This window comes from Rattus rattus, chromosome 5, assembly GCF_011064425.1.
Source record: "Rattus rattus isolate New Zealand chromosome 5, Rrattus_CSIRO_v1, whole genome shotgun sequence".
Lineage (NCBI taxonomy): Eukaryota > Metazoa > Chordata > Mammalia > Rodentia > Muridae > Rattus > Rattus rattus.
This window is the reverse complement of record NC_046158.1, coordinates 37,662,239-37,675,350: the sequence shown is the minus strand read 5'-3', so window position 1 is coordinate 37,675,350 and position 13,112 is coordinate 37,662,239. Positions and strand designations below refer to the sequence as shown.

At 43.0% G+C, this 13,112-nt stretch overlaps 1 protein-coding gene across 18 annotated transcripts in view; it reads left to right on the top strand.

Annotated features, from left to right (window-relative positions):
* Window positions 1-13,112, top strand: part of Baz2b (bromodomain adjacent to zinc finger domain 2B) — a 288,132-nt gene that overhangs the window by 211,439 nt on the left and 63,581 nt on the right. For all 18 annotated transcript variants that reach the window (XR_004387992.1, XM_032903348.1, XM_032903359.1 and 15 more), the window contains 3 exons: window positions 5-198; window positions 7,178-7,378; window positions 7,556-7,951. Coding sequence is in view for 17 of the 18 variants with exons in the window: in XM_032903348.1 (XP_032759239.1) it covers window positions 5-198; window positions 7,178-7,378; window positions 7,556-7,951 (791 nt within the window). In the remaining variant the exon portion in view is untranslated. The remainder of the gene's footprint in view (window positions 1-4; window positions 199-7,177; window positions 7,379-7,555; window positions 7,952-13,112) is intronic.

Here is a 13,112-nt window from a genome sequence, read left to right as displayed (position 1 = left end):
TAAGGTATAAATGGGTCAGTTAATGGAAACAGTGCAGCATCTGTACATGGTGTCAATACATCTGGACTATCCTCTCCTGCTTCAAGTTCCATGGGACAGAATCAAAGCACAAGCTCAGGTGGAGGAAACCTAAAATGTCATCAGGAACAAAACAAAAGCCAGCCTGTGGATGCCAGAGCCGACAAAATCAAAGATAAGGTAAGCGGTTCCCTGACGAGCAAGCACTCCGTGGGGGAGTGTGCGCGGAAACATTTTAAAGTCAAGCCAACAGAAGGGTATGTTTTTATAGTATAATGCTAACGTTTGGTTAAATGTCTTGGGCAGTTAAACCTGGAGGACCTGAACAAATAATAAAATCGGTAGTAACAGTTATGGGTCAAGCCTTTTGTCTCTTTCAGTTCTTCTGTGCTGAGAATTGGACCTAAGGCGCCACTGAGCTAAGCTTCCTGTCCAGTGGAACTTGATGGAGGCGTGCTAGGCGACAGCTCTGGTCTAACGGCCGTGCATGCCGATTTCAGTCTCCCCTGTGCATTGGTGTGGTACACATTGGAAAAAGCACTAAAATAATTACTCTGTAAAGGGCCGAGTCAGAATTTGGAGGCAAACATCTTGACTCTGGAGTCTATAGTTTAGGAGAAACCAAGCTAAGAAAGCTTTTATCATGGGAAATTTCATATAATCTCAGTAGACCGATTACTCCCGTACACCTTATGCAGACTGAACAGTTTCTACATTGAGCAGTTCTGCCTCTGTGTGCGGGTTGTCAGTTCAGTGTCTCTGAGCACTAACTGCACTGTTTCTTGCTTTGCTTTTTGGTGTAAGATTAGGGTCCTGGTCTTGGATCAGGATCCCTGTAGAGCCAGGCTAGGTTGTGGGCCAGCCTGATCTACGTAGCCAATTCCAGGCTACTGGAGAGACGCAATCAGAAGCAGCAATAGCAAAGACCCAAGAGACTAGGGACAGTTTCCTGTAAGAGGAGGGATTTTTGCTCTTCATCTAGTATTTGTTTCTCTCTGTGTCTCTCTTTAAATTTTATGTGTATGGTTGTTTTTGCATTCAAGGTTGTCTACATGTGTGCAGTAGCCATGGAGGCCAGAAGAGGGAGTCGGAGGCCCAGGACTGAGTTAGACAGCTGTGAGCTGCTGCCTTGTGGGCCTGAGAATTGAACCTGAGTGCTCTTAACTGCTGAGCCCTCTGTCTGTCCTTAAACTAAATTTCTTTTAGATCACCCTGTCGATGGTTTGCTTCCTCGCAAGCTGAGGGCCTTTTGGCTGGTGGTACCCAGATACACGTAGTGGTGTACAGGGAATTCAAGCTGTGTACCCCGTCTACTGTACTTTATTGACATCACTACAGTTAATAAGCAAGTTTTGCTGAGAAATTAACAGGTGCCTTTCTACATAATTTTTCTGGTACCCAAGCTAAAAGGATCTCAGTCTAGCTTCCCTAGAAGCGTGGCAGTGTATCCTCTGTGCCAGGCCTTGCCTGTATGATAAGTGGGCAAGAACCACTTCTTTACAACAAATCTGAAGCTGAGCTCTAGGTGGATGGGGATCATGGTAAAGAAGACCTCCCTAATCCTTTCAGAAAAATGGCTACGTCTGCAATTTCTGCATTATTTAGAGGGGTGCCGTTTACTGTTTTCATTTGGCCTCTTCTTATACAGGGTAATAATAATTCTTGGAGCTCTGTTTGTTTGTCTGTTTGTTTGTTTTTGAGACAGGGTGTTTCTTTGTAGACCACAATGGCCTGAAACTTGAGCTCTGCCAGCCTCACCTCCTACGTGCTGAGGCGCTGGTGTGTGGTAGTCCAGCCTGACTACTTGAAAATTCTTTGTTAACCCTTTTTTGTTCAGATTGCTAACATGGATTCTGCCTTATGACTAGATCTTTTTTGCTATAGAATTGGTTTCAGGGGTTGGGGATTTAGCTCAGTGGTAGAGCGCTTGCCTAGGGAAGCGCAAGGCCCTGGGTTCGGTCCCCAGCTCCGAAAAAAAAAAAAAAAAAAAAAAAAAAAAAATTGGTTTCAGATGTACAATTAGCGTATAATTTCTCATATGGTAAATTCATCCAGATTCTAATTCTAATCATTCCAAGCGTTTGACTTCCTTGTTTACATAAAGCAAGGGAAGCCCTGACCTCCCAACTTCCAGGTTTTGTTTATCCAGGACACTTTCAGCTACACTTTACCTTTTTTTCTTTCCCTGATCTCTGTTTTCTCAGCCGAAAATAGAAATTTCCCAGAATATAGTACACCTCCACAAAAGCTTGGGGAAGGTCATCTGGTGTCTCTAAGACGCTTGCTGAGTGTCTCAACTGGCCCCAAACAAACACTTTTCTCTCTGCTTCAAACTCCACTGAGCACTTGGCAAAGCTGATGGGAGAGCCTCTGTTCTCCCAGGGCACTCTTCCCACTGCTACTCTCCAGCTGCTCTTGCGGCTCCCTCAGGATTATTTCTGAGGGCAGTCCCTTCAGTGAAAGCAACAAGAGCCTGTTCCTGACCGTCCCCTGGCTTCTCTGCATGTCACACACTGAGTCACACACTGCCTGCTCTTACCGTCCATGCTGAGCGAAGCAGATCTCATGCATTGTGTCATTGGCTGTCTGTCTACATTGTGTTTCTAAAAGCCACTTGTCTGTACTTTAAAACTCTGCCGTCTGACCTCATGGAAGTAGTTAAATGTGAACCCTACAGTGTCCTATAGATGCAAGGCATTGCACAAAACACATGCAGGGTGTGAGTGTGGAGCCCTAACTTTGTTTCCTTAGTGAGAAATCTGTACTGATATTCTTAAACAGAATTAGCACTCCTCACTCAAACCTCTTATCATATTGGTGATGAGGATCGCACATTGAAAGCCAACTGTAGATATTCCCCTTTGGCCAACTGTAGACAGATCTGAGGCACCATATTGGTGTATGTAAACAACTCGATAAAAGTTACAGTTTACAGAGATTGACCATTGAGTCAAGTTTTAATTAACCTTAGAATGTAATCATAACAAAATTTACAATTTCATATAATCTTAAGTACTTTTGAATAGTACGTGTGCCAACATGTATTATGGTAACATTGCTTAATTAAAGTGAATGTAAAATCCTGCATTTTTGCTCATTATTTTCAAGATTAACAGCTTTATAAAAATTGCCTCATTGGTTCTTTTCATGTATAGTCTGAGTGAACTTTCCTGAGATGTTTTGTATGCTCATCCTTGAGGGGGTAGCACTGATCTCAGGCCTCATCACTTGCTGATAAGTACACATAGTTTGCCTGGGTGAAAACACATGTAGTTCTGACTAGTGTTTATAGACATACAGCCTGATTGAAAATCATTTAAGGTTGAATGTATTCTACTTTTGCAATAGTATAAATTTCTGTTCTGTGTAGCAAGTGCTATCTTTTAAAAATGTTGGGGAATATAAAATGATAGAGCTGCTATGGACAAAGTATGCAGTGACCCCTCCCAAAAAAATTTAAGCATAATTTACAGAATTATAATATGATCCAGCGGTGACACTCGTGGGTGTACACCTCAAATATTTGAATGAAGAGTCTCAAATATATGAATGTCTAGGTTAATTATCCATGGTAGCTAAAAAAGTTTGATTCTTTCTAAAACAGATGTGTGTGTGTGTGTGTGTGTGTGTGTGTGTGTGTGTGCAGATATGTAGGTGTATGTGTGCACAGGCACATGTACACACACATGCTTGGGCTCAGTTCACAACACGTGGCTGTCAGAGAACACTTTGGAGACAGTTCCCCTCTTTCCACTATGTTTGTTGTCAGTTTAGGCCTTGACCATCTCATTGGTCCAGGAGTTTGTGTTTAGTGTTTCTTTGTTACAAGATGAAAAGAATTCTGAAAGTGTATTCTGATAATTATGTACCAGTCTGAATCTACTTCATAGTACTGAGCTGTGGACTTACGGATGTTTAAATGAAAGTGCAGATTTCTGTGGCTGTCCTATGTCGTCTCTCCTCCCAGCAGTGTCTGCTGCTCTTAGGATAAAGTGTACTTGCCCTTTGCTCTCTCTCATCAAGAGCCCTCTGAGCAGAGGCTCTGTCCCACCCTTCCCTGTCTCCTGGCGCTCTTTCCTAGTTCGCTGGGCTGTAACTGATCTGGCTGACCTTCTCTTGACTGTGTGCAGCACATTTTCAGTTCGTGGCTTTCTCCATGGCTGTCCCTCCTCTCCTGCAGTGTTCCAATCTCACATCTGCAGAAGGGTGCTTGTCCTCCCCTGAGCCTGAGCTCACCAGGTACCGGATGACAGCAACCAAATCCTTGCCCTCCCCTCTGGTGTGTGTTGGAGTAAGTGCTCCTATTTAGTAAATGTCCTTTACACTCACAACCATTTTATAAGCCCTATATTGATTCATGTCTCCTGTTCTCACTAGCAAATTTTCTCATATCCTGAATCCCCAGAGATTTCAGAACCTGTATTTAGGAGTTAATAGTCTTGAATATGTCTTTGTTTAGTTATTGGGAAAAAAAAAGTATACAGTGAAAAATGAACGTTCACAAGAGTTCTAAGAAACTCTGAGATCAGATAGAATAAAATTAGTTGTCTCTCCTTTTATCATTTTTATGAACTCAAGATGATTTTAAAGCAGTATTTATGAAAGTAAAGCGACGTTACCTAATTAGTTGCAAAAGCACACACCGCATCCCAGGAGCTGTGGAAATGAAATAGTTGATATCCAAACCTACTTCTGCCCTTTCTTGAGTGCTGCTCTAGTTGTCATTCTGGTCTCCTAGCTTCCCTGGGGTGGGGAGTGTCATTCTCCCTGCACTGTCAGTCCATGCTGTGCAGTGGCCAGCTCATCAGGATCACATTGGCTGTTCATGAATGGTGATCTCCCTCCTTGTTTGTGAACGGACTCTTGTCTACCCTTAGGCTTCACCACCAGGAGTACACCTAAAGGATGTATAGTCCCCATTCCCTTGTTATCTTTAAAAATAAATTTGTGCACATACAGTGTGAGTGCTGACAGAAACTCTCTGCTGGGTTGTGTTGATGCCGCACGTGCCAGCTTCCTAGCCCCTGCTGAGCCAGAAGTGGTCCCTTCACCTCAGACTCACAACTCACTGCTGTGCTGGGATGTCCATAGCATGTAGTGGCTGCAAAGGAGCTGATCCTTGCCAAACAGTAGATTTAACATTAGCAGTGCTCTTCCGCTTTGGCCTCCACCTTGTCTTTCTTTCCTCGCTATTCTCACGCCACTCAGAGTCAGTTTTTCATCGCCCCAGAGAGGATGAGGCAGATGCCACAGAGAATGACAAGATGTTTAGTTCCCCGTTGGAGGCCGTGTCTGTGGCAGCCAAAACTGCAGCTTCTGTTTTTGGCTTTCGATTATAGAAGAGTATTTCTGTCTTTTGTTCCCAGTCCCAGTGGTCATGAAATCTATGTTTATGTGAGGACTGAAACTTGTAATTTATTATCTTTTTCAATATTTCATTCTTTGTCAGTAAATGCTACTGAATGGTAGAGATCGGCTGCAAATTGCACGTCATTGTCTGCTGTATCTTTTCAGCACTCCTTCCTGTCTTCCCACCAGTCAGCTTGGATTATCATTGCACAGTTCACCTCATGGTTATGTTTTTACACAGTACTCATTCCTTTTTATTCAACATTTAATGTATACGTTCCTATAATGTGTTTGGATCCAGCCTATCTTCTCCATTCCTTCCTGCGTCAGTTTCTCCCTCCCAACTCCGTGTGCTTGCTGATGTGTGCGTGCATGCCATGTGCTTGCTGACGTGTGCGTGCACGTGTGCGTGCATGCCATGTGCTTGCTGACGTGTGCGTGCATGCCATGTGCTTGCTGACGTGTGCGTGCATGCCATGTGCTCGCTGATGTGTGCGTGCATGTACTCCTCTCGGTTTGTGCCTCTCCCCCTCCTCTTCCCCTCTGTCTCCTCCTCATTACCACTGAGTCCATATCACACTGCCTGTATGTACATGAGCACGTGATCACCGATTGGAGCGTGAGTAACCCCTCACTGCCCGCAGCCCTGAGAAATGCGGTTTTGCCTCTCCACGTGGCCGCTGTCAATCGCAGTAGCTTCTCAGGTAGCCCTGGTCTACAGGAGCACCTTCCCCGCCATTTCTGGAGCTTTTGCTGACTCACACTTCAGGAGGTCTCATGCTGTGTAAGCAAGCGTGGAAGACACTGTTTCACTATCCCTTCTGGCTATTTCTTAAACACAAGACTTCTTGTTCACATGAACTGTATTATCCCTTTCTGTCAGCTCTCAATAATTTTCCCAATAAAGCCTTGACTATTTTAGAAATAGTTTTTTTCTCCCTATGTGAATTTTTCCCCCTAAGACAAGGTTCACTCTGAAGTCCTGGCTGGCCTGGATTTACTATGTAGACTAGGACAGTCTGAAACCAATAGAGATCCTCCTGCCTCTGCCTCCTGAGTACTGAGTCGACATGAAATATTTTTATAAAGGAGTCCACTCCTCACCGCTGTTCCCTAAATCTTTTGCTGTCTGCCTTGTCCTCTGGCTGTCACTCAGAACTGGAAGCCGTTGTTTGCTTTCATACTAAGACTCTCCCTCCTCTCTCCACATCAGACTGAGCCTCACGTATGCAGAGATAGACCGTGACACACGGTTACAGTAGGTGCCTGAAGGGCCTTGGCTGGTCCTCGGCCAAGGCTTGTCTGCTTACTCTGCTTACCATGTCAAACCTGTGCCGCTGCAGTGCTGAGTGCGGTACCATGTGAGGTGGTGTACGTAACTCTGCATCCGTGCAGTAATTACTTACTGTCTACATGTGCCAGTGTCCACTGTTAAAGCTGTATTTTATGCCTTATGTATAAGAATACAATGTGTACACTAAGTAACATAATAGAATTTTTTGATTTAGTTTTAAGTGGAAGAGTTTGGGAGATTTTGCTCAGGTTACAAAACTCCCCGCCTGAGATTTTTCTGAACGGATTAACAGGACGGATACGTTCAGTGACTGCCCATGTTGGGGCTTACGCTTCACATTCATGATGTCCTGCCAGATAAACTAGCTAGCAATGACCCTGACAAAAATGCTTTCTCTTTTGTACGTGGTGTTTTGGTGTTGAGGATATCACTTGTAAACTAAAAGAGCTTGCCTTGTACTGAAGCCTGGATTTAATTTTAAAGGATAGTCTTGATACATAATGTCTCTTTCTCTAGAAACCAAGGAAGAAGGCTATGGAAAGTTCTAGCAACAGTGATAGTGACTCAGGCACATCGTCAGACACCTCGAGTGAAGGCATTAGCAGCAGTGACTCCGACGATCTGGAGGAGGAAGAGGAGGAAGATCAAAGTATTGAGGAGAGTGAAGACGATGATTCTGACTCAGAGACTGAAGCACAACACAAAAGTAACAACCAGGTGCATTTCACACACGTGCAGAGCTCAGGGCCAGAGCAGGTAGAGACCTCTCTCTGCTTCGTGCCCGTTCTTCACCCTCAGCCCTTCCATACAGAACACTGCCTCTAAGGCGCTTTGTGTTATCTGTCATTAGTCATTAGCAGAACTTGCTCAAGTATTTAAAATTTTTATTTCCAGGTGCTATTACACGGTATTTCAGACCCAAAAACAGATGGACAGAAAGCAAGTGAAAAAGCCCAGGAAAGAAGAACACACCAGCCATTACCTCCTGTGTCTGAGCCCCAGACGCACCCATCATTCCAGTCCCAGCAGAAGCAGCCTCAGGTCCTGTCACAGCAGCTTCCATTTCTTTTCCAAAGCTCTCAGGCAAAGGAGGAGTCTGTGACCAAACACACCAGTGTGATACAGTCGACGGGATTGGTGTCCAATGTGAAACCTTTGTCTTTGGTAAATCAAGCCAAAAAGGAACCTTACAGGAAACTCGTAGTTCCTTCTCCTGATGTACTTAAAGCAGGGAATAAAAATACCTCTGAAGAATCTAGTTCTTTGACCAGTGAATTGCGATCCAAACGGGTAAGCTGAATGTCATGTGCATGAGAATTTTACTGCTAGAAGACAAGGGGGTCTAGGGTATAGGTCAGTGTATAGATCAGTGTAGCACATGCTCAAGCACGGAGCGTGGCACTGGGCTGGCGAAGAGGAAGAAAAGACGGTGTGCTGTGGATGTAGCTCAGTGGAGAGACCTGGTTCAGTCCCTCCATGCTCTGGAAATGCGTGTTGTGGTTTGACACTCATATGCATACCTGTATCCTGTGCTTCTGAAAGGCTGCTGTGTATCCCACCTCCACCCCATGCTCTCCTGTACTCAGTCAGTAAGTGTACATTAGAGTTGAGGAAGGCATGCTTTATACAAATCAGTGCCTCTTTATTTTACTAACACTATGTTCTGTGTTGAAGGAATTAACTCTTACATAATTCGCTTTTTCTCTTAGAACTGACGGATGGTTAAATGTAGAAATCTTTTATAAAAAATGCTTCTCATCATTGGTATGGCAGTGTATTCCTACATTCCCGTTGCTTTTGCTTTGTAACTTTCTGTGTCTGTGCTTTGGGTGTTTGCTGTGCAGGTGACCCCCTCAGTGCTGAGTGTGAATCCGAGAGGGAGGCAGATACGCCGCTCTGTCGAGCGTCATTCATTCGAGATGGGGCCTAGAACTAGGTTGGCAACCGCAGCTGGCCAGTGAGTGCAGCTCTCTCCCTGCCCTCTCAGGATTGACCTTCTGACTTCCCAGCCTTCTAAGGCTTCTAGAGATTTGGACTCAGTTCTTCACATTTGCGGAGCCAGCCACCCGAGCCGTCTCTGCCTCCCTCTACTGATGTTTAAGTGCCAGCCTGCGTTTACTCATTAGCCACTATCATATATTAGAGTCACTAATGCTATTAGCTCCATTTACAAGTGATAAACTTGAGATCTATAGAGTTATTCTTATATGACTCAGTTCATTTAACCATCCAGTTCTTTTAGCAAGTCTCACAGGACCACACTGTTCATTTGTGATGTAGTTAGAATCCAAATGATGGCCACACGGTGCTGGGATCCTTGTCTCTTTCTCGTTTCTTCCTTTCCAGTTTTGTTGAGTGTGTGTGCGTGCGTGTGTGTGTGTGTGTGTGTGTGTGTGTGTGTGTATGCTCAATGAGCCCTAAAACATGTGGGGACCAGTTCCCTCCTCCTACCATGTAGGTCCTGGGAATCAAAGTCAGGAAGTCAGGCTTAGCGGCAGCCACCGCACCAGCCCACGGTCCTCATTTGTAACAGTAGACAAGCTGCATTCTCTTCTCAGAAGAAAGAAAGGAAAGGAAAGGGAAATTTTCGCTATGTCCTTTACCGTCAGCTCTTCTGATGATGTCATGAAGTGGATCAAAGAAACAAACGATCTGAATAAACTTTGAGATTCTGAAGCCAGATTATGCATTAGATCATCTGAGAAAGTTTGAGAAAACTATTTTGTGAAAGAAATTAAACCAGAATCTCTTGTGGTCAACAACAGTGTGTGGCTTCTTAAAAGCTTCCTTAGTGATTGACATGTGTAGCCAGATGCAGTAGCCACCGATCTAAGAATGACCAGTGATCCGGATATAACGTGTAATGTACTCCTCAAACACAGCAAGTATTATCAACATCACACAATTTGCTTCCTAGCAGCAAGCTAACTAAGTTAAGAATTATACTGTCTGGCTTTAAACTTTTATTAATGTATTATTATTTCACTTTCAGATAAGTGAATTCACAGCTATCTAATGAGTTACTTTTATTCCTAATAAATACTTGTTTTTGGTTTCCTAAATGTTGCTATAAATAATTCTATAAAGTAATTCCCTCCTGGGGAGGTGGCTCTGTGGGTCCAAGTGGGACAGCTGAGTTTGCATTCCTGACCCTACAGACCTGGTCCCTGTAGCCAGTAGCCCTTCCGCTGTGGGGGTGGGGAGGGATGGGGGTGGAGACTGGAGGATTGCTTGAGCTTGCCGGTTGCTAGTCTAGCTCTAGAGGTTCAACAAGGGATCCTGTCTCAAAGGAATCAAGCGTAAAACAATAGAGAAACCTCACTCAGTGTCCTTCTCTGGCCTGTGTAATACCGCAGTGCACAAATGTATGCATACACATGCACATCACATGCAAAAATAAACCAAGTGTATGGTTACTGAAGAGCCATTTATTAAATAGATTACATATTCTCTAACAATAAATTAAAGCTAGGCTCACTGTGCATACCGTCCTGTTTCTCTACTAAGTCATCTGAAGTAACTGTGAGACTCAGGTTAAAGTCACCTGCCATTGCTATATCAAATGAAAGGTTAGAGTTGACGGAGTTTAAAGCAAGCATTCTCATTACAAATTTATGTTTTTACTGTATAAAGACCATTCCAGAAGTATACATGTTACTGAAATGATAAAAATTAATTGCAAGTAGTTAGTAAACACTTTTTTCTTTACGTATGAGTGCCATGTATGTATTTGCGTGTGCTGTGCACATGTGTTTGTGTGTTTATGTCTGGTGCTTGCATAGGCATCTAATTCCCTGCAACTGGCATCACATATGGTTGTGAGCTACATGTGGATGCTGTGAACCAAGTCTGCATTTTCTGCAAGAACAGCAAGTGTTCTTAACCCCTGAATGTTCCTTCGTCATCTCCCATCCATGCGATTAGATTTGTATCAGCTTCAGCTCTAAACGATGCTGTCCACACGCCTTTGTGTTACAGAGCATTGTGTCAATACTTTCCTTGAAATAGTTTTCTTTATAGAGCAGTTTATAACATAATGGATTTTGTTTATTTTTATGACAGTCACTTGTTCTGTGTTGCCTGCTGTTGATTCTTTGGCCTTATCCTTAGTCTATAGACTTCTGACTTATTTTTATCATTGCTTCCTTCAGTGCTTACATTTTCAACATGTAATTTCAATTAATAAGTGTAAATTCAATGTATATAAACATGGAGTAGAATTTGATAGACCTATGTAAGTCAAGTCTTATCTGGAGTTCTATTTTGCATTTGCTGAAACTAAGTCAAAGGGCGTTGAAGTAAGGCATTGAGTGTAGACGACACCTCAGCCTGTCTCTCCCGTGTGCCGTGCGGGGAGTTGATGCTTTAAAGCAGCAATTGTATACACTATTTTTAGACCCTTCCTAACATCAAAAGGGATAATATATATATTCCTAAGATTAACTGACAGCAGCCTTGAGATAAATGCAGTAATCATTGTTTGTTCTCTTAACCCATGGGGATAAACTTATGGTATGAGAGTCTTTAGAATTATAGCAAGGAGAGTTGCTGAAAATTAAAATAGGAATGTACAGTGTATGATTTTTCTTTTCATTGAACCATGTAGGCCAGTATTAGAAGGAATCAGATATTAGTAAAAGGGTTATTATATGCCAGCTACATTCTACGAGATGCAACACAGTGGAGTTTTCTGTCAGAAAATTGTATCTTAGATTTATAAAGGTATTTTATCTGAGAATCATAGTATATACAGCAAAGGGACCTATTGAGTAAATAACTAACCCTTTCCTGGTGGTTTGACTTTTGCATGGATGTGGTAGCGTCTGTTTACTGAGTGATATAACTTTTCTCTGTGCGCCTGTTTTGGCTGTACTGAGCTAGAATGTACTGCATGTTTACCTGATACCCAAGGCATTAGAAGAGGGGAGTCAGATCCCCTAGAACTGCAGTTGTGGGCGGTTAAGAGCCACCATATAGGTTCTAGGAACTGACCCGTTGTCTTCTGCAAGAGCTCTTAACCACTGGGTTATCTTTCTAGCCTCTTTCCTAGAAAGTAACAAAATAAGCCAGGTAGTGGTGGCACAGGCCTCCCAGAACTTGGGAGGCAGAGGTGGCTGGTTTCCATAGTTTGAGGCCAGCCAGGTCGACAGAGAGTCCGTCATAGGACAGCCAGGGCTACACTGAGAAACCCCGTCTTGAAAAACAAAACCAATTAAAAAATATATTTTAGTAATTCTAAATCATTATATATTATCTCAATCATGACAGTAAAATCTACATATTTTTTTATTTTCAAGTAGTTCCTTTTTAAACATTTAATTATTTTTTATTATATGTGAATGGGTATTTTTTTCTATATGTATGTCTGTGTACTGCATGTGTGCCTGGTACCCAGGAAGAATAGAAGAGTTTATGGGAACCCCTGTACTTGAATTATGGACAGTTATGAGCCACCATATGTTTGCTGGAAATTAAAGTAGGTCCTCTGGGTGTAGGACCAGTGGTCTTAACCACTGTGCCCTTGAAGCACTATTTCAGATTTTTAGTATCTATTTTTTAATTTTTATTTATAGAAGTAAATTTTGTGAATTTATTGTCTATAAATTTTCCCAAGGTAATTGTATTCTACTTGTTTTCCTCTCGTGCTGGATATTGATCCCAGCACCTTGTGCATGCTGGAGATACTCAGTCATTAGCTTAGCACCAGTTCCTAGTTGGCCTCCCAATGCCTTAAAACTTTGCTTTGAAAATGAGCTGAATGTGATGGCCCATGTCTCTCACGTCAACTGAGGCTGACACAAGAAAATCACTGTGTGTTGGGGGAACCTGGCGTAATCATGTACCCAGGGTGACCTGGACTCAAGAATAGGATTCTATCTCAAAAAAGCAAGAAATAAACAAAAAATTCTTCTCCCTTAAGAATTTGTTTTATAATCTAGTGTTATTAGTCTCGGGTGTTTCAAGAACTGGGCTCTAAGTAATGTTTCTGGAAGATCATAAGTGAGAATTTCTGCTTCGGAAACTTAACTCTTTAAATCATTATACACACAGACCTGTCTAAACTATACATACTTAGAGAACCAAGTGTTTGGGACACATGCTGTGATTCCAGAATTTGAGAATTGGAGGCAGAACCAACAGGAGTTCAAGGCCAGCATAGCCTAACTCTGTCTCAACAAAGGGAAAAACAAACCAAACAACTAGTTCATCATGGAGTATCAGCCAGGTAGCGCCTCCAGGAAGGGAGTGAGGAACGTTTCTGTCCGAGAGGAGTGTGGAAACTGCTGAGTCAGAGCTTGAAGCATGGACAGCGCTTCATGCTCCTGAAACAGTTCATGAAGACAAATGATTTTAGCAAACTGTGGGAGGAGGAAGGCGCCACGAGGCTCTGGCCTTAGTGGTTGTCCGGAGCAGCTCGAAAGCTTAGCTAGGTCCAGATGAACCATGAAAT